Below are 22,248 nucleotides of genomic sequence, written 5' to 3' on the forward strand. Positions count from 1 at the left end.
TTCTTTTCTGTTCTGACTACTGAAGCCTTGTTTCAGATCTCATTGGAGAGACCTCTGTGCTGGGTGGCTTGCTTTGGTTCCACACGTGCAGTATCCACAGAATCACAGGGACCTCAAGGTGACACTTAGGAGGTCGTTTAATGTATTTTTCCACAAGGCAGGACCAACCTTAGGCATATCATCCCTGACTTCGTGGTGTTCTGTTTGTTCTAAAAACCATCCAAGGCAAAAAATATACAGCTTCCCTGTGCGACCTGCTGCAGTGTGTTAGTGTCCTCTGCTGAAAAGCTTCGTGGTGTATATAACAACCCCCCCCTTAGCTTCAATTGAAGTGTATTGCTGTTTCTCTAAGCACTATGAAATCTGGAAACTTTCTCCAAAGTTTGTTTTTCTGTGTATCTCTCACTGAGGATGTGAAACGTTGTTTGGTTATATCTAGCTCTCCGAGGTTTCAGCCCAGAATCCTGTTAGTGTTATGCAAGAATAGTTGGGAGTAAATTCTCTCTGCTCTTGTCATGATCAGCCTTAGGAGAGAGCTAAAATAGGCCAGCCTGGGGTGTTTATACCTCAGTAAATCTGGAGTCATTTGTCATCTTTAATAGAGTCATTCCAGGATTTACCATGGTCAGATCAGAATCAAACCTTTTTTTTTTTTTTTTTTTTTTAAAGCTTTTTCCTTGCCAAAGTGTTGTGTAGTTTACAGGCTGAATCCCAGGACTGGTGGAATCAGTTCTCTGAGGAGGCCCACGAATTTATTTGACCTTTGTTTTCAAGGTAAAAATTTGTGTGTGGTTCTGCTGCTATCTGATCGTTAGTAGCTTCTTCCACAGGAAGAAGGATTTGGACATTCTCCAGTCAGATGCCAAAATTCTTTTAAAAAGAGGATTGGAAGAAAAGAGGATTGTCCTCATTTTTTTCTTTGCTGTGAATCTTGGCATAGAGAAAAATGTTTCTTAAATTGTATCGGGGAGGTTCTGACTTAACCTAAGGGAAAAGCGGTTTTGCAATGACGACAGTCAAACTTCGGAGCAGGTTGTCCAGAGATGATGTGAAATTTCTGTCCCTGGAGATGAAAAAGTCCTGAGGGACCCGGCCTAAATTCAGCACTGATCCTCATTTCTGCACGAGGTTGGACTTGGCGATCGCCTGAAATCCTGTCCAGTCGGAACCGCTCTCTGATGTGGCTAGACAATGTCAGACAGCGTCCTAGGAGCAGAGACTGCGTGCTGCAAAAATATCTATAGCTTCTACATCATGGATGTACTGAGCTATATTTAAATTTTGAAAAATGGACAAACATTATTTGTGAGCATTTTCAGGGTTGGAGACTAAAATTAGGGTATTTTTCTTATGCACACTTTTAAGAGAATAATCCTATTTTCTTTACCAGAAAACAACCCAAGTTCATCAGCTGTATTGCTTATGTCTGAATTTGTCTGTGTGCTGGTGATCATCTAGCACAAACATATTGAAGTGGAAATGAGAAGCGTGAGACATTTGCTACTGGCTTGCAGTGTGATCATTAACACCCTGCCTCATCCCTGCGTCCATTGCGTGTTTGGGAAATGAAGATGATGGTTATCCAGCTTTGCATAATGACTCTGAGTGTTGCTGAACTGCTAAGTAATGTGGCATCAATCACTAAATAAGGTGCTTGTGTGTGCATGGGCAAAAATCTGCTAACAGCTGCTCTAGTGAAAAAAAATTCCATTTGCTTGGAGTTCCAGTACATTTCCACTTCAGCTGAGAGCACAATTTATTCTTTTAAATTGTGGCTTTAATATAGCCAGAAACTTTGACAAAGATTTATCAGCGTTCCTTGTATAGATTGTTACTAGTCTACATGCATTCTCCAGTCCTAAACATATTTTATAGGTCTGTCAAAGTAGTTCTCATTTTGTGGTTATTAAATCAGTAACTATTATCCTATCAAAGAGACAAAGCTTCACAGTGATCGTTTTCTAGCAATTTGTTTTCCATGCTACAAAGAAAACTAATGAAAGAAAAACAAACTATTATTACAGTTTATTTTTTTGCAAAGCATTTTAAAATTCTTCATCAGTAGAAGAGATTATTGCTGTTTGCTGTGTTTGTGTTACTGCACTTGAATTTTATATGAGATTATGTGAAGACTTGCTTCCAATTACTGTCCCAAATTTAAATTTGCTTCAGGAGTTCGGCTGTCTTCAGTGTGCAGGTTAGAATCTGCAACAAAACCGAGATGCACCTACCCCAGACAAACCCAAGTTTACAAAGAAAACCTTTGTCAGACCCACAGCACCAATGCTGAGGCTGTATTTCGCATTCCAGAAAGCAGAGTGGAAACTCAGGAAGAGAAGTTCTATCAGCTCTTGGAAAACCAGTTTCCTTTACAGGAGTACAAAAACACTTGGAATAAAAAGCTAAAATTGCTTCTTAAATTAAAATAGGAATACAATTGCTTTTGTTCTTCCGTATGTACTGATACATCATCAGTACGGGAACAGAAAGGAAATCTAAAGCTGAAGTGGTTTGCTTTGGGTTTCTTCCCATCGACTTCGGCTTGGCTACTTTCTAATAGGAGGTAACCAAAATACAGTGTGGTGATTCGCACGGTACAAATAAAGATTTATAAAGGCAGATTACAATGAAGCCGAACAGAAATGCAAAGCATACTATGCACTGTGGTCCTTTCAAATGTATTCTTATGCTGGAAATACCATTATTCACTCCCCCTCCCCCACCCCAGTGCATTAGCATTTTCTTTTTCATTGACATTGAAATTGTAGACAAATGCCCCTTCTTAATTTCTGTTAAAGCTAAAGATGTTTAAAAGACATAAAATTAGGTTTAGGTTGAGATCATAAGTTTAAATCCTGGCTTCTTTTTGAAGATAATGCCAGCTCTCATCAACAAATCTTGAAAGGATCAATTCCATTTTTCTATAATAAGGTGAAGTGAATTTGACCCCAAAAGCACTAAACTAACAGGGATTAAAAAACAAACAATCTATGAGCTCATTCCCTTGATGTGATTTCAATTAAATACACTTTTCCTCCATGAAAAAAGTAGAAGAGTAAATTATTGCTTCCCCAGCAAAAGCAAATAAACTTCCCAATCCAAAGGGAACGTTTTCCTACTTACTCTTAACATGTTGCATTTGAATTGCAGGGTGATGAGACAAGCAGGGAAAACCTTGTGTTGAGAGCACTGCCAAGCAACCCAAAATACCTGTTTCAATTGGATAAGTAAGAGGATGTACTCTGGCCTTTCTTAACGAGATCCTGCTAAGTCACTCTGAAATGACGGGCTGAAATTAATCCAGAGAAATCAATGGGGACTTTAATTAGTGCTGTAGCTATGCTGTATTAGGATTTCTTTGAGGTCACTGTGATGGTAAGGTTACATAGACTGTTTGCCAATCTGCTCCACCTTTCTTCTTCAGTAAATGAGTTGGTGTTTTCCCATAATAAATTGGCATAAAGTGCTCCCTAAGATAAGTTTTAATTAAACTCTTGTCTAGAAGTGGAAGGGTGATTTATTATGCCAAAAGATGAATGTAATCATTCTTAGAAATGCAAACGCCACTGTTTCACCATCCTCTTTGAGTGTATTCTTTAACTCTATCAGCTGTAAACCAAGGAATTTCATGTTTCCTTGGAATTATAATCTTGAAATTATTTCTTGATTATTCTCAATGAAGAAGGGTCAAAGTTTGAAACCAGGATGCTGTGTCCCTGAGTTCTGAATAGCTGGGGTCCAGCCTTTTGGCAATGATCATCGTTTGCATGTCAGCAGGTAATGGTAAGGCTCCGTGCAGGTTTGAGGTGTTTTGGAAGCAGCTGAAGGAGCCACGGTGAGATCCAGGTGCTGTCACGGGAGGTGAAGCCGCGGGCTTAGCGTGGAATAAACCTTGTGCTCTTGGAGACTTGTGTCACAGCCGTCCGTGCAGCACCCTGAGAATCCATAACCAGGCTAAATAAGTTACGTTTATGACAATGTGAAATACATTATTATAATAATATTCATCTGCCAACACATTCTAATACTTAGCGGAAAGTTTTGCTGAGCAGCATGTCATCTTCACTGTCTTTTTATGATTAAATGCTAAGGTCCTTATGTAGGCGCAGCTCTTGAAATGAGTGCTTTGCATGTACATCCTTGTGACAGGTCTGTGCCGTGACATTTAGTTCTTCCATCTCCAGTAACACTACCCAGCAGATAATCCAGATATTTTCAGTCAGCAAAGGTTATTTATTTGTCACATAACTTTAGACACATAGGAGGCTTTGCAGGAATCAGGAAGATGAGAACATTTTGATTCTTTGATGCATACTTTTAATTTGAGGTCTGGAACATGTAATTACACACAAGACATTTTAAAATTATTTAATAACTATTAATTTTCAATTGTCAGTTTCAAGGTCATGAGCAAGAAACTCAGTAAGGCTTGACTTTTATAGTATAAGAAATTTTTATTTTATAGCATTTCTTGCCAAATGTGAGTTTCATGTAACCTATTATTTGGGTAATTGCAGTATTAGGATTGAGATTAGGGTAACTTTCTTTTTAAAGATGTGATTAGCAGCACTATACTAAAGTTATAATTTTGGATGACAAAACTGAAGTGGATTTTTGTTAAAGACTTCCAAATTTGAGTGGATTAGGTGTTGTGAGGTCCATGTGGTGGTGTGATTGTACCTTCTGCCTGAAGTGGGCATATCAAATGGATACAGCGGATGCTTTTACAGTGAAGTTATTGGCTTCACCAGGTATATCTGCGTAGCCTTATTTTCCTCTTTTGTTGTTTTTGTTTTTCTTCCCTGCTGAAGTTTCTTCTATAATTCGATAGAATTTCTCTCTCTCGGTTCAGGATTTTCCTTACTGTTTCTTCTCCTCCATGTTAGACTTTGCAATGGCATGTGGGCTGCTGGAAAAGTATCTCATGTCCATGTTGTATGAGGCAGTTTAATCCTTTAGCAATCCACAAAATGGAGAATACAGTGGCGTAAGTTTTATTCTCCCCTCTTCTGTCTAAGTTCTGTTGCTGCTGGGTGTCTCATGCCTGGCAGTTTTTCTTTCCGTCTTTGCCTTCATTATGCAGTGTTACCACTCCCTGTACTCTGTTCTTGGGGCTACTTTGATCCAAAAACTAGTAAGAAGTTAATCTGTGTTGTAGTTCTTCCAGGGTTTTAAAACCTTGACTCTAGTGGTACGTATAAAGCAGATGGTTTCTTGCTGATTCCCTGACCTGTGCTCTTGTGTTGCAGCTCTGGTTGTGTGCACAGCGTCCGCTGGGTTTGCCATGGCCCCGGTCCCTTTTGACCTGACTTGTTTCCTGCTCGCCTCGCTGGGAACCGGACTGGCTTCCTGCGCTGCCAACTCCATCAATCAGGTCAGTGCTGCCCTGCTGCTGCTGTGCTGCCTTTGGAAACGCTGCCAGGAGCGAGCGGGCGGCATCGCGTGCGCTGCCTGCAGCCACAGAGCCAGCTCCGGGCCGCTAAAACCGACACCACGGAAGTGCCGTGTCGGTGAATTAGAGTCGCTGGGCACAGCGTGTTTGTTCAGAATTGAGCTGATGAGGTTTTAAGCCTCCCAATAATAATGTTTGTCTTGATAATACCGAGCATGGATCACTGAAAATGACACAGGAAGAGCTGTGTAATTGGAGTACCAGCAGAGCCAGCAGGGCTCCAGCCTTACGGGCCTGGCTCTTCGGGGGCTTTATTGCGTGACCTTGTCGGGTCTGTCTGAGGGGAGGCTCGGAGCAGTGCTCTGAGTGGGGCACCGGGGGGGTTAGTGTGTCTGGAATTGGGATATCTCCTGTGCATTTGTTAAACACTGGGAATCTCAGCTGTGGGGTAGCTGTGTCTCATGCTGCAAACATTGTAGGTGCCTGAACTTGAGCTTCCCTGCATGTGTGAGAGTTCGTGTGGGGCTTGATGCTGAGCTCTCAGCTCTCCTGCAATCGATCCAGCTGTGAAGCAAAGTTGCACTTAGGCTCTTCTTTAGTCCTAAAGGAGAGACAAACTGCTGAGCAGGTAACACACAGGGTGGAAGGGAGTTACAAAGCATTGGTAGCCACGGTCACTTTAAGCTGTAAATACGAGCTGAAAAAAGTGGCAGTGCCTTTGATAGCCCTTTGTGGTGTCGCAGTCACCTGGGCAGTGGGGGCCTGAGTCCTGGGACACTGCTGGTGGAGCAAGTCATGGAGATTTGCTGTGATCTGCCTCCCGGAGACACCCTGATTGGGGCAGGCTGTGCTGAAGCCTCTTAACAGCTCAGTTGCTGGCACTGATGTGCTCTTTGGGATCACAGCCATAGGAACACCTCTTGTTCAGGCTCAAGTGAGCACAGGTGATGGTGTTTGTTTTCATTGAGCTTGGACTTGGGCTCAGCAGATAACTATAGGTCTGTTTTCTTTGTAAAATAGAAAGAATGCTGCATTTTTGTGAATTCCATAGAAATATTTAGGTGACAACACTGAGCCTTGAAAAGAAGTATACATTTGCACGTATTTTTCCACAAAAGGAGGTCTGGGTAAAGAAACTGTTCTAACTGAGGTGGAGCTTTCTTGGCTTTGATATAATTTCAGAGAGATGCTTTTCCTCTCTATCTGCTGTTTTTTTAATATTTAAGAATTTGTTTCATGACCTGTCAATGCTTTTAAGTATTTACTGTCATATTTGCTTTCCCTTTTGACATGGATACTACTAGGCTCAAAAGAGAATTAATTATTTCTTGTTCAGAGACTCTTGTGTAACGTGTCTGTCTTGAGATTCTGATATATCTTCCTCGAGGTGATATTCATGCACAAATAACTGGTTTTCTTTGTCTTCAGCTTCTATGCGTTGCCTGATGTTGTGTTTTGTCTCAAAAGCATGTGGTTTTTAACCTCTGGGGAGCTGCTTTTTAAACTGGTGTTTTTTAAACTCTTGAGACACTTGGGATTACCAGGAATCCTGCACCATAATTTGGAGTTTGGCGCTTTCGAGGCTTGCTGGGGTGGGAAAGGAAAGTTAAGAGTGCAGTAACCTTGTGTGTGGGTTCATAGTTCATGATTTATTCGCTGCTATCTCCCCATAGGAACAGCTGTTACTGTGCCCTTAAAGAGAGGCTTACTGCAGCCTCTTGAAGTGTAAAACTCTTTTGCACAAGCAGGGCTGAGTGCTTTAAATTTGCACTCTCATTCTTCTTTAGTTTGTTACTCGCCTGTATAGGCAGACCTTCAAGGCTTTATTAAGGAAAATAAAGCAGAGTTGGTAACAAAGCAAAAGAAAACAGCTGTGGTTTATGACCTTGTTTATCAATAGACCCTTTCAGTCGATGATTATCCATTTTCTGATGTTGCTGTTGGTGCTGTTTGTGTCTGAATTGGCTGGGAATTTAATTTTCAATAAATACTGTAAGCTCGGGTATCTGTCTTGACCTTTGGGAAGGAGCACATTTGACTTGGAACTTCCTTTTATTGCTACTTTGCTCTGTCCATTGCTCCCAGCGCACATCCTCTTCCCTGGCAGCTCATGACTCATGTTTCCCTTGGTGCTCCTTGCTGGTCCTCAAGGACCTTTTTATATGATAACCGTCTTTCCGCTTCCCATATTGCTATAAATCTGTGCATCTTTAAGGGCAACTCGTCTTTCCCACCCCTCATTTCCCTGACAAATCTGCGTTTGCAATTTACAGCCCTCAAATATACCGTGGGAAGGTAAGGCGTTGATCGTGTCAGATTCCTCCCCGTGATTTAGGACAGGATGTGAAGAACTTGATCCTGTGAAAACGTAATAGAGATTCTGCAATATTCGAGAAGTGTGGTTACAAACTTCTAAACGTTCAAATTCTGTGGCTTCTTTTTGTTTTTTCTGTCTCTCGACCACATCACAACGATCCGGAGGGAGCTGGGGCCGGGTCAGCGCTGTCAACGTGGGGTGAAGTCGGCTGGCTTGCTCCAAACTGCTGCATGGAGTCAGGCAGAGGGACCACGAAGCCATACTTTGTTGCTTTAGGAAATTGGTCTGAAATAATTTTTTAGTTATCACTTGCCCTATTGATTTCAGATTGCTGTGATACTTGAAACTTCTTTTTCTCCTAACCACAAGAGCTAGCATGGTACAACAATTTACCGGAGTGCAGCTTCTCACTCCACCTTCACTGTCCTTAAGCAATAATAAAAAAAGGATGGGAGTTAGCAGCACCGTGTTTTTCCATTGTTTATAGAAGTGCAGTTTGGATATTTATCAACCAAAGGCATGTATTTACAGACATGTTCCCTTCACAGGCATAAATTCTAGCTGTGCTTTCTGGTGGCAAGTAGGAATAATATATTTTTATGACAATTCTCTGAAACTGGGTAATGATTTTTAAGAAACTATTTTTATTTATATATTTATTTTTGATAAATGATAGTGAAAATGTCGTTTGAAAATATCCTGAAAAATACAGAGAAAAATTACCTGATTTGGGCTTGCATTAGCAGGTAACGTGGTGCGTGTTCTACTGTGATGTCATTCTAGAAATGTTCGTGTCCAAATTGCAAGAGTAATTCGTGTTTAGGCAGCATTTTGGTAGAAACAGGCCTGTAGAAAAATGTATGAATTCTGGTGATGCGTATAAATATTGGAGAATCCTTGAGTTTTTCCGTAGAATGAATCTTGGGTGTTGAGAATCGAGCGTCGTGCTGTGGCCTGTGCGAGAGTTAATTCCTGCTGGAAGGTGCCAAGAAAAGATCGTGTTTTGTTTCTCTTGTCCTCTACCAGCAGTTCTGCCTCTGCCTCACTCCTTTATATCACAATACTTCAGAGTTGTACTTCTCACCTCATCTAGCATTTTAGTGGCGTGCTAATCCAGTGGTCCCTCGTTCTCTTCCACATCACGCAACACTGCGTTACATCCTCCAGCCCTTCAGTATTGTACTACAACATGTCACCACTTCTCAGTCCCACCTGCTAAAACTGCTTTCCTTTTTTCTTCTTTTTTCTTTTTCCAGCATTGAAGTAACTTAAAATTATTTTGGACAGGTGTTTTCGATTGGGGTTCTTTCTTTTCAAAAGAATAAGTATTTTACAGTGGTTTTAATTTTAAAAAATAAAATAAATTACTAATGTATTTACCAAGGAATAGATTGAGACACATTTTCACTGTAGCACTGCTAAGTCAGCCAAATGCACCAGAAAATCTCATTATGAGAGATCAGTCTTACTAATTGCAGCTACAGTAAGGAAAATGGAAATCTGTTTTGGGGTTTAATCTAGTAAACACTTCATGTTAATTGTGAATTAACCAAATAATTATTCCTAGCATATCACTTATTTTTTAAATGTCTATTTTCCTGACTCTTCCAGCATCCTTCACTGGTCTGGGTACAAAGGAAGGTATTTCACGTCAGCGGTGTTCTGCAGAAGTGACAACAAAGAATAATCAAAACATTGGCTTTCTGATAGCCTGGTGAAGACCTATCTCCTAACATATCTGTTTGCATATTATGATCATGCTGTCGTGCTAATAGAGTGGGAAAAAAATAATTTTAACTTAGCTGATAATCTGCTGCTGTTTCCTAGTTCTGTTTTTTGATGGTTTTTGAAAGCTGACTCAGGTTTCAAGGAGTAGAGCCTTACATTTATATTATGGAGAAAACATGTCATTTCTGAGACTTCTAAGATACTAGCCTCTGATTTATGGGGAAGGAGATAAAACATGAAGAGATGTTTACAACACAATACATGGCATTAAAATGTTAAAAGAATCATGTGCACGTTTTATATGTCAAGTACATTCTTCTGTAACTGCAGCACGGTTAAAAAGTGGGAGAGAGCTATAAAGATGAAAGCAGGATGTTTAAAATGGTTTGAATTTAGTAACTGAGAGCCAAAACGATGTGGTTGGGTTTGACTGATAGCACCTTGAAAAGGAAGCAGACTGGACTGAGTGTCGTAGCGAAGGTTGGAGAGCCAGAAATGAGAACTGTGGTAAGTGTGTTAATCAGGATGAGGGAACAGATCCGAGGACAGCTCACATCCCTGTCCCTTCGGGGTCTGATCTGATGGCTGCGTTCGCTTTTAACAACAGCCTCCCCTGACAGCAGCGATCCCTTAGAAGTGCAGCTTTAATGGGCAGGAAGGATGGGCTCAGTGTTAAAATAGGTGAGTCAAATGCAGGATCTGAGTTCAGTTGCCAGCTTGTGGACCCTGCGTGTGATCTTCTGTATTAATGCAAACCGTGACAGTCACTGGGATACCACAGCGATGGGCCCCAGACCAAAATCAGAGCAGAGCAGCCTTTCCTGCCATTTGTAATCCACTCCTGCCTCTGTGCTGTCAGAGGGAGAGTTGTGGACTTCACTTCTGATGATATTTTGCTATTCTGTAATGACTTGATTGACCGGTATTCAAAAAGCAGCCGAACAAATGCTAAAAAATTAATTAGCCTACTTAGATAAGTGACTACTGCACCATCTTCTAGAGGATGTCAACTGCAGTGAGCAGATTCAGTATTTTTTATTACAGGTGCTTGTTGTACTGGTTAAGACAATACCACCAGTGCTGGAAATACTCTGGTTTTGTCTTGCTTCATAGACTTTTTGTAAATCTCTCAAGTTTTGTGAGGGAATATGAGCAGGAAGTGCTGCTAGCCTGCTGGAGTACCAGTGATTAAGGTGTTCAGGTACTTACAGTGCAGTCGTTCTGGGAGGCTCACAAGTCCAGAAGAGGTTTGAAGCCTTGCTCGTGTCTCCATTGCCTGCAGATGATGCCATTGTTTGCTGGAGTGATGGTCCGAAGTCAATATTCTTAAAATTGCTTTTTGCAAAAATGGGTTAATGAGCGGTACTTGGAGCCCAGGAAAGAAAACAGGCAAAACCAGGTGAACAGTTTGTACCAGGATGGCCAAACAAGAACATAATCAGTGGGAGCTGCACTGATGGGCTCGTAGTCCAGTGCTCAGATGGTGACTAGATGCCTGGTGTATGTAGTTTTTTGTTTAACATCTCATAATTGGATGAAAGGAGTAGGAAAAAGTAAGTAGGAGGGTGGCTTTTTTTTTTTTAATTTTGAAGAAAATGTTATGAGGGAACGCGTGGAGTCCAACACCTTGCTCCTCTCTGAAGATCTATGGGCTGTAACTGTTTTAGCTTGCTTGGCCAGTTAAAAATGTAATTCATTTTTAAAACCAAGAAAAAAGCCCATGAGGAATCAGTTATCCCAAACACGTGCGCCGTGGGGAGGAGGAAGGCGGTGGGAGATGTGCTGCCAGCTTCCAGGACAGAGAGGAGTCTTCTGCTCACCAGCTTCACATTTTGTTTCAGGGCTGTCAAGTGGTAACAGCCATAACTTTATGTGAATTAGACACAGTGTCCGATTTTTTTTTTTTTTCCTAAGTATTAACTCGGCCCTTCTTCCCCCAGCACATGAAACAGCTTTTGTGAGTGAGCAGGCACCTGGGAGGTTTGGATGTGTCTCGCCGGCACTGGGCTTTTTCACTTGCATCTTCATTTGTTTATGAAAGCTTTGTAAATACTCTAGGTATACTGTGATGAGATGCTCTGCAAAACTTCTTGCTTCAAAGTTTCCCCATCTGAGAGATGTTTATTGCAAGATTTTTGACCGTTGAAGTTAAAATGTTTCACTTTGGACTAGACATTGAGTAAACTATTTGCTTTCAGTGCCTGGAAGGAATGATTTCAAGTGATGTGACGTTAGTTGTTGTATTCCTTTCAGAGCTGTTGTGGTTTCTGAACAGCTCCACAGAGAAATCTCTTAAAAGGACTGAAGCGATAGGAAAAAAATAGAGCAAGGGTTAAAGTAATGCACATAAAATGATAGTGAGAGACGCTTGGATTACTGAAGCAAAGAGAAATTGCAGAAGTCCCGCAGTCCCCCAGACCTTTCTCTTTATTTCCCCACAAAGAAATTGAATGCTAAAGAGAGAGCAGCAGTCATTCCTTTCATAGTCCCGAACCAAGGCTGTTTTTTTGGTGTTGTCTCCTCACGCCTAAACTTTTCATACCAAATACGTGTCTGAGGGCAGGTAGTGAGAACTTTGATTTATGACGCCACCAGCATTACTCACTCATTATGCTCTCATTCAGACCCAACTTGGTGGAGATGACCTCTACCAGATCACTGAGCCCACCTCTGCTCCATGCAGGAGGTTTTTCCCAAGTCATCTCTCCAATATTCTGTTTTTTTTCCACTTTTTTAAGTGCCCTGAATATTTATATCTTGCTTCTTCCTCTAGCAGATTATTATGCTGTCATTTTTTGAATAAGAGAACTTGTTCTCAACGGAAAAAAAAAAAGAAGGATTTGTTCCATACGGCACGTCTGAAACATCAGATAGTCGAGTGACCAGTTTAAAGTAATTTAGAAGGACCCTAAAATGACTTTCTGAGGCTTTGAGTTCCCAAATCAAAGCGTTTCACAGCCAGCTGTTAGCACCTCTCCTTTCCTGCCGCATCCTGAGTGCGCCCGCTTGCAGGAGCTCCCCGGTCCCGGCTCGGAGTGGGGAGCGAGTCAGTCAGCCCGCACCGCGCTCAGTGGAGATTAACACCTGATGCATCTCTGTCTCCCTCTGAAGTTTCCTTTGTTTTGACTGAGCAGATTGCCTGCAGCAGGCGGCCTTGCCTTTCATCTGCCCCCCCCAGCGATCAAAAGATTGTCAGGAGTGGTTATTAAAACCTGGTGTCTGGCTGCAGCGCGGGACGGGCCGTGTCGGAGGCAGCCCGCGATGTAATTTACAGCGTACGATAAATACACGAGGAGTGCAACACTGGAAGTCTATCTTGCGCTCCGAAGCATGCTGATATATGCTGCTCGGATATTTTAACTGCTGGGCAGCCTTCATTAGCGGTCATCGAGGATCATAACTTACGGCTCCGTCAGATGATCGGTAATTGCAGCAGTTAGATCGAGTTAGCGCGCAGGAATCCGTGATATCGAGTGGGAACGGCTCGGCTCGTGGAGATGTATTTCATGAGCAGGGAAAATGATGAGCGCTAATGAGAACCAACCTCTGAAGGAACGATAAATTTTAAATGCAGAGATTATCTTTCCGAAGCATAAATTATTTGACCTACAACTGAAACTTGATAAAGGATCTTGGATAAATGTTATAAATTAATGCGTACCGTTGTTGGAAGAAATTCTCTCTCCTCCTATGCATATTGCGTGACTATTGCGCATGAAGAGGCTTTGGAAGACCCTGGATGGCTTCCCATGGCCCTGGCAAGCGGGGACACTTAGACCCCTGTAGCAAAGTATAATTTTCAACAAAGGCAATGCAAATAAATAAAACAACATCGTTTTTTACTACTTTGCCTCCCTCTGTGGTATTCGTGCATTAGCATAAAGCTTCAGATTTTAGCAACGTTTAGATGAGAATGTTTTATTTGGGTTCTTTTCCCTGTGTTACATTTCATATATATATATATGAAAAAAAAAAAAAAGAGAAAAAACAAACAAAGCCTAAGGAGTGGGTATGAAGCTGTTTTTAATGCCATGTCCCTTTTTTCCAGATTGGTGTGCTTCCGGATTTGATAAAGAGAGTGCAGAATAAGTAGGAGTGTAAAATAAGTTCGTCCCATTGCTTGTAATTTCGTTAACATGTAAGTGCTGGGTGCTTACCTTCTTTCCCTGCTTGCTTGTGAATACTGGTGAGCTGCTCATGCCCTAGACAAGCACGGGGCAGCAGGCAGCTGAATGAATTAAGATGTGGTTGAGGGGACATCAGCTTCTTCCATGCCACCAGGACACAGATGGGGAAGCCACCCTGCCCTTTTTGTTTTCCTTCTCCCTAGCTGATGCAGCTCTTTCGTACGGATACTTTTTGGTGATACGTGCAGTCTGAGGGTGGCTCTAAAGACAAATCCCGTCCTTATTCTGAGACACCAGCCTGACAGACGGGAACGTTTGGGTGGTTTCTGCAGGCACTGCTTAACTCCGGCGCATGAATGAACCCTCGAGGTAGCCCTCATCTTGGTGCTTCGGGAGGTTTTGTCTCGTTAGCGCCGTACTGAAATGTTCCCTGAAAATCCTAGAGGCAAGGGAGGTAGGGGGAAAGAAATAATTTACCAAATGATTAATTGTCAGGAGTACTTCAGTGGTGTGGGGTTCCCTTTAGATCCAATGCCAGATTTCCCCTGGAAACCCTGATCACAGGCAGAACAAAGGAATTTCAAAGGACCGAAATGATGGAATGTGGAGAGAGAAGCAGACAAAAGGGAAACGTAGTACTTAATAAGATTTATCTGGCTTTTTGATCCATAGTGGTATTATTGCCTTTCTAAGCTTAGAAACAGAAAAGTGGAAATAACTAGTCAATATTATTTGTCAGTATTTAAAGAAGTTTTGACATTTTCCAAATCGACAAGAGTTTCTTCAGTAATGCAAATATAAAATTCTAACCCAATCAGATAATTACTGAAGTGTCATCATCTTTTTGTGATGTAAACTGTGTTCTTTTCTTCTTGCCTTGAGTCAGGCTGCTGACAGTGGTGGGAATCCAGTCCTGTGCTCCACGAAAAACTCCGAGTGCACCGTGAAGTTTGACTCGCAAGGGTTAAGGAAAAGTGTTTCCTGGTTCCCTGATGCAGCCTCCCAGTACCATTTCTTTAGGGAATAGCTCATTGAAACACAAACCCAGAGCATTCTAACAGTCCCTTTCCGATTGAATGATCCTCAGGTTTTCCCTTTCAGTCTCTATTGTTGAGAAATATTATGTAAATGCCAGGAATTCAGATTATTCTGTGTCTTCATAGCGTTGGATTTGATTTATGTGCAGTAAACCACTAAAAGTCCCCTCTCTTTAATTCTGCATGACTGCTGCTGCTGTTTGTACCAAGACTTGCTCTGCTTTGTCCACGTTACACCAGGCGCTTCCCAAAGCCTACTAGCAGAGTGCTGCCTGGTAGCGTTGGCAAAGGCACGGAGGGCTGGAGCAAGCACTTGGAATGTTCTTGTTTAGGTGGGTGGCAAGATGTTACCTTACCTTACATTGCTTTTGACTCATTTTTTTCCCCAAAGCTGTGAGATTTTGCAGTGAAGCCTTTCCAAAGCTGGTTTGGGGGCAGGTGGGTGTCCCAGGGAATCTTCTTTTCATGGGGACACGGGGAAGCTCAGAGCAACTGTTTCAGTCTCAGTAGTGGTCTGATATAAACGCACGTGTGTGCAGTGCATGCTTGGATGAATGCCTCTGTAACCAATGCAATAACTAGTAGTAGTTGTAGTAGTACTAGTAGTAGAAAGACTGATGATAAAGTTGCATGAAGGGTTTAAGTATTTCCCCTCTTCTTTCCTTGGTCACATTGATCCCTTTTTTGTTGCATTTATGGGAATTTAACTGTCCTGGTAGTTTGGCACGGGTACCGCAGTGACATAATTCTTTTGATTTTTCCTTCACACTCCGTCAGTACTTCGTTGGAAAAGCACTTCTGGGATTGGCAGGGTAGCAGGTCACTGAGAACCTGATCAAGCTCTCTCTGACATAAGTGAGGCACCGATAGATGGATTTGGTTCCATTTTTGAAAACTCCCCGTCATGTGTAATAGCAGTCATCTGCTGGGGTGTCACTACTCCGGCATTTCCAGTTCTGAAGGCACCGAAGCAGAGTCAGCGGGTCATGGTGGATGCAACTTGCAGAGGATCCCTACCTTCATATCTTTACTTTGCAATTTCTTGGTGTTAGCACAGAATTGTATGTATTTATTTTTTAATTGCAACAGTGTCTTGAGAGTTCAGTGGTGTTGGAGGTTAAGATAAGGCTGCGTGTCCTGCAGTTTGCAGCCTGGGAAGCTACAGAGCAGGAAAGCCTGCGTGCGTGCCTTTACGAAGCCAAACCCACTTCTCTGAGTCACCTCCTTCAGCTTTTCAGGGGAGCATGGAGGGAAGGCTGAAGGGAAGTCGGTAGGAATCAAGGAAGACACTGGCGTCGTAGGAGTTGTAATCTTGAATGGAAACTAGCTGAATTCAGCATGTCCGAACTCAAGGTGCATCCATCTTCTTTCTGCACGTTACTTCGCTGGACCTTGGAAGGGGTGAAGGAAGCATTGAGATTTGTCAGGGCTCATGTTTGTCAAGCAGGCTGTTCACTAGTGTCAACCCTGAGTTTACCAAAAACCAACGCGTGTCACATCCTAAAAGAAACAGGAGAGTCGTTGAGAGTTGATTTATGCTGATTAAAATTCTTACTCCTAAAATGCTTTCTTGTTTTTTCCTAATATTTCCGCTCACAGTTTGGATTGGATATCGCTCTAGGCACTCGCAAGGTACGCTGCCTGGTTCTTGGAAGCGTGCCTGCTGTGTTCAGGAGGTTTCCAGTCTGTCATCCGCCTGATTTATGGTGGGATGAGCAAACGTGGCATGTGCCATAGCGATGCTGCCAGCTCCTGGGGCATTCGTCAGTTATCCTGAAAGATCTTTTCCGTACACAATTGCTGATGGTTGGATTTTTATTTTTTTTCCTCTTGAAATTTGTTGTGCTTTAAGCAGGTGGGTGTCTGACACGCTTCTTGGGAAGGTGCCACATCCGGATTGCTCCCTGGTGCCTGCGACTCCATGGGGAAATGGCCAGCCCCATTGCACCACAAACGCCAGCAGTACCCCAGTGGGATTATAACGTTGGTATGAATAGAAAGCTGTAGTAAATTCTTTAAAACATTTTTATTTGTAGTGTCGAATAGCCATTTACCACTAAGTGACTTTTTAAGAGGATTCGAAGCGTAAGCTGTTTAACGAAGGAGTAAACCACAGCCCTGGGCAGTAATCCATTTCTTCTGGGTTTTATGACATCTGCATGGAAACCGAAGGAGAGGTTAGTTTTCAATACCAAAATCATGAGGTGCATCATTCAGATTAAAAAGCACGAGGCATGTTGAAAGTATCATTAAACTTGGACAAGAAATCAAATGGGACACGTGCATGGAAATATAAAAGTTGTAGCAGCTTAATAATACAAGCTTTGACTTTAAATCAAACACGTTTGCAAATCTCTGAGCTTTGGTATTCTCAGGTCACTGTAAAGGCTAACTCTGTCTGGATCTGTATAGATTATGTAAATTTTTGAAGTAAAACAGACTTCTAGAAGATGAAAATCTGTCCCTGTAATCCTCCTTTTAAGACTTGTTTCTTATTACGGTCAAGATTTATGTTGATGCTCGTAACGGAGACATGACAATCCGTTTTAACTTCAGAGAGCATCGTAAAGGTGATGGCATTTGAAAGCAAGCTGAGTAGATTCAGCTTCAAACTCATTTTTATGTTCTGAAATTAGATGCTTTTTAAAATAATAATCTTTTACAGGATGCATTAAGGCTTTGCATGTCTTGTGTTTATTAAAGAGCAATAAAACCAAAATATTATCTTTGAAGGGCATCCTTTAGAAAAATGTTTGTCTGAAAATGTCTTAGACAGAGAGGCAGCCGAACTGGTAATAGGAAATGAAGCTGGGATGAAGTTAAGGTCTCTGCCCTGGTTAACTTGCTGCTCGTGCCTCTTAATAGCTCGATTCCTGATGCGTTTCTGCCATCGTCTTCGGCAGCTTCCCGGCGTTGGAAGCGGAGGACAGCCTGCCTAATCCTGCCTGTCTCCGCTCAGGGTCGGTGGAGTTTTTCTCACTGCGAGGAATGTTCCTGCTAGCTTGTGGATAAGTGGCAGAGTGGTGTCTGGAAGGAACAAATGCAGAATATCATCTGGCGGAGCTTCAGCCAGAATGGGGGAATTTTAAACTCGGCCTGTGCGCTGGGCTCACGTTCTTCATCCTTGATTAAAGTCTGCAGAGTGAGGACCACTCCTGGTGGAAATCATTCGTGCCTCCTCTGTAAGACGATGGTTGTCTTTAACCCCCTCCTGATTCGGGTGTTTCTAAGGTTTCTTTTGAAGTGGGGCCAAGAGGTGATGCAGATGCTTATGAGCAGGGCAGCTTTTGTAGGAAGAGTTAAAATATTTTATTAGAAGTACTGCTGGAGTTAGAGAGAAAGGATAAAAAGGATAAGCTATAAAACACAAACTTTCCTCAAGTCATCCTGCAGCTGTAGTTCTGTAGCACTGGTGCTAACTAGGAACTAGTCAGCGTGGACTCTGAGAGCTGTCTTTGTGCCAGCATTGTGTAAGAATAAATCAATGGTATTGATACAGTGCCATAATTGATTTCCGAATAGGATCAAGTAGGCGGCAGTGAGGCAGAGTGGTGAAGGTGTGTAAAAGCACAAGGGGCAGGGAGGAGGTGATTAGGAAACTGTTACTGTGTCTTGAAAGAATGTCATCTTTTAGCAAAAAAACAGGTTTAAAAGGACAAGAGGAGGCTGTCCTTCACCCAGCGTGCAGTTGAACTGCAGGACTCTGCTGCAGGAGGTTCAGATGGTGAAGGCTTTGGTGCTGGTGCTCATTTCTTTTGCATCTTTGGGATTTGCTGTGTTTATTTTCTAGCTTCATTTTCGTTACAAATTGAGCAATATTGAGACATACAACTGGGCATGAGGTTTTAAACAAAGCTTCCACTGAAACTTAAAGAAGCTGCACAGTGAATTGCTTTCTTACCCCAAACCCCACTCTTTGGTTTCAGTTGACCTCGAAAAGCTTCTTTGCTTCTGCTGCTGTTATTGCTAACCTTTTGTGCTTGGAGATGTAATCTTTTGCTTTAAGTCTGGATTTCATTGCAAGTGCTTGGGTGGTTTTTTGCCTCTTGTGGTACAGGTTGTACGTCTGCCGCCTTTGTGGTTAAAAAGCAAAGGTAAGGAAGGTTGATTTTAAGTATTTGTCCCAAAGAAAGGATAAAGGAAACAGCAGTGTTCTTAACTGCTTTGGAATGAAACGTATTTATCACAAATAGCTCTTTGCACTGCTAGGGAACGTGAAGAAGTAGTGCTTGGGGGATGCTCCTGCAAGATCTGCCCTGTTTCACTGGGATCTGGAGCAGAACAATGAGTAGAAATGGTTGGATACATCTAAAAGTAGGTTTTCTCCCTCTTCTCTGTTTAATTTTCTGTTACTGATGAGAGTATCAGATTTAAATTTCAAGAAGGCTCCCCCATTGGGGCTACAATTGCAGAATATTTCCCCGAGCCATTCTCTGCACCGGTCGGAGTCTGCTTGTCCCGGTGCTCTCTGGAGGTGGGCATTGCCACCTGTGCTTTTCACTGCCTGTAACTTTCAAACAAACCCTCTAATCAGTTACCCACGACCTAGTCACTGCATACTTCTGCTGGCTTCAGATTTGCATCTCCAAAGCAGAAGATACATTTTCTTCTGTGTTTCCTGAGCAGCTTCATCACATACATCTGTATAAATGCCCACGGGTTGTGTGTGGCTGTACTTCTGTGTGCGAGTCGTCGAATTTCAGAGAGTGCCACTAATTGTGATAATGTAGCGTACAGCTCTTCTTTGTGAAATTCAAGTCTTTTTAACATCACCACCTTCAAAGACAATAAAAATTCCAGACTGCATTTATCTATTCCCCTGTGAGGAGTTACTGCAGTGTATATTGTATCATTCCATGTGAAATTCTTCTGCTTAATAGTCTCATTTATACACAGTTGTCTGAGGTCAGTTTTCCATTTTGCAGTTGTCAAACAGCTGTCAAATTAAGAGACCAGATCCCAAAGTTCATTTACATTTTATGCCATTCTTTGGGTGTCTGTTTCATATCTTAATATAACTAATGATTTATCTACATATCTTAGTTTTCTTTCTGCACTTGTTTTTCACAGATGTTCACATCCTCCTGCTCTTCAAGAGTCGTCCTTAAAATAAAACTTCTGTAACTTGTTGGGGTTTTTTGCTTGAGCTTTTCATTATACAGCTACAGGAAGACAGTAGCGTATCTCCAGTGCAGGCACTGTAAATGCAAACCCTTTGAATTCTGCCTCATATCCTGAACTGAAAAACAAACCAGCGAAAAACATGTTGCTAGAAATTACAAAAGAGAAAATCTCAATTTCATTCATTTACTGTTGGTTGGGTTTAATAATTGGCCTAGCTATTGATTTCACCCTTAAACTTTTATTTTCTTTTTGTTCTTCAGTGGAAAACTGAAATTAAAAAGGGCTTTGTTCAGAAAGCATCTTTGTAGTAAAATGTATTCATTTTTCATCCTGCAGAATATCAAAGGCTATCATATTAGCAAGAACACAGAGAATAAACTGAACGCTGCTTGTGGTTTTGTAGCGTGATGATGCTTACGTAGCCGAGTTCCAAGTGTAAATTTATACGGTGAGGAGTTAGGGGTTGGGTTTTGATTTTTTTCCCCAGTGGTGTAATGATCAAAGGAATATCTCTGTACATGCCATTGATGTCTTACTACAAAGTACTTAAATAGCCCGAGGTAACCATCTACTTTATAAAAATTCCTTAAAGACAGGTAAGACCCTTGGGTGTTAAATGTATACTTTTGAGTTGGGTGTATTTTCAGGGAAGGAAGGCAAGGGAGATACTGTTACAGGCCTCGGCAGTCCCCTGTAAGGCTGAGCTTTGAAAGGCCCTTTAAAAAGTAGCCTTAAATTATGGTCACTGGGGGAAGTTTGTCTCGGGTACGCCGTGCCAGAAAACGTTTCTGTGCCATTTCAACGTCATTCACTAACCAGTTCAAGAAGTGTAACTTAAATTAACCCTTTCCAGGTTTCAGGGGAAAAATGCTGGTTTATACACGTGTATTCATATCCTCTTGTATGTTGGGGAAAGGCAGAGTTTAAAGGCTCTCGATGCTCCTTTTTGCAAGTGACCTGAAGACCATACGGTTTGCTACGGACAGGGAAACAATATCCTTACTATTTGCAGCATTTCATAGGCATTTCATAGGCAATTATTAGTCTTTTCAGTTGATGGGATCCGCATTGGGATTGTAATAAAACACAACTCAATGTGAAATTGGATGCAGACTAGGAGAGCAGATAAAACCAAGTGAAAATTAATGACAGATGTAAAAGTTATTGGTAATAACGTAGTCATCTTTTTACAATCTTTTTCCAAACTATATTTTTATTTCAGCAGATGTCATCTGAAATCTTCAGAGTAAATCATCTCTTTGATTTTGATTATGATCTTGAATACTGAGAGTAGCTTAATTGTGATGGGTTCTGACTTATTTATGAATCCGTTTCTACGTTTGAGGGCAGACGAAATCTTGCAGCACACAGATCCCAGACAGCTGAGCTGTTCGGAGCGGGTTGGGACGGCAGGGGCAGAGCGCGCCGCTGTATTTCCATAAGGCTGTTTTTATGGCTTGAGATGTCACCAGCATTAACTCCGGGGTCTGCAGCACGTCCCTGGAGCTGAGGATCTGTCATCGTCCCAGGTGGGCAGTGGGATGCCATGGGGCTGCTTTGCTCCATGTTCCCAAAGGAAAAAATTGGAAGGTGCAGCTCGAGTACAGTACCTCCTCGTTCATCTTTTCCTGGCCCTGTAGGTAATGGGGAGGAGGGATCCTGGCATGGGATGCTCCTGCCCTGTGGGGCAGCGCTGGGCAGCCCCACAAGGTCTGCAGTACTCGCAGGTGCTGTGGGATCTCCAGGAGGAGATGCTGGTCCCTGCTCCCAGCTCCTCCTGGTCTTGTGTTTTTGAGATTTGCCTTCTCCTTTTCATTGTCCCTTCAGCACTCCTTGGCCTGCTGTATCGTCTCTTTTTGTTGAATTCCAGTTGAAACTGTGAAAAACTCAGCAGCATGCTATGGCAAAGGCATATATTTAAATGCTGCAAGACAAACCCCTTCCTTTTATTTGTTTTGAATCTGAGCATTTCATTTGCTAATCTCCGTTTTTAGCACTGGAAGAGACAGGACTGGACATTTTCCTGTTGCTTTTCCATTCCACTTAGCATTCCACAGGCACCTCTCATATTCTCCTTTCCTTGTCTTGGTACCCCTGTGTGGAAGCTGCTCTGTGCCTTTGACTGCCTTTGTGCTTTTTTGCCAGGTTTGTGAGCTTCTCCTTGAGAAAGATGGCCCAGACTGCATTGTCTGATGAGAGTATAGGCAGGGATTTCCACAGTGGCAGTGTAAGTGTAGGGCAGCATCAACAGGCAGGTGCACGTGCACATGCACACACATTCTGGTGGTGGGTAGAACTGAGAACAGCAAATTTGATTAATCAACTCCTTAATGTAATTAGAATGAGATGAGAGCTCTTGGGACAGTAATCAATCACAGCAATCAACTATCTCTGGTGCAGTGTCTCCAGCTTTTGTTTTCTTTTCTCTTGAAAATAATTTCTGTGTAGTGGCTGGCTTTCATAGACCTGTCTCCTACTGCCCAGGGGGTCATTTCGCAGGGCAAACAGCTCGGAGCTCACTGC

General features: G+C 42.3%; 1 protein-coding gene across 1 annotated transcript in view; it reads left to right on the forward strand.

Moving 5' to 3' along the window:
- Nucleotides 1-22,248, forward strand: part of COX10 (cytochrome c oxidase assembly factor heme A:farnesyltransferase COX10) — a 100,765-nt gene that overhangs the window by 5,773 nt on the left and 72,744 nt on the right. Inside the window, exon 4 of the mRNA XM_082775227.1 lies at nucleotides 5,250-5,374. Within this exon, the coding sequence (XP_082631353.1) occupies nucleotides 5,250-5,374 (125 nt within the window). The remainder of the gene's footprint in view (nucleotides 1-5,249; nucleotides 5,375-22,248) is intronic.

This window comes from Aythya marila, assembly GCF_965140915.1.
Source record: "Aythya marila genome assembly, chromosome: 18".
Taxonomy (NCBI): domain Eukaryota; kingdom Metazoa; phylum Chordata; class Aves; order Anseriformes; family Anatidae; genus Aythya; species Aythya marila.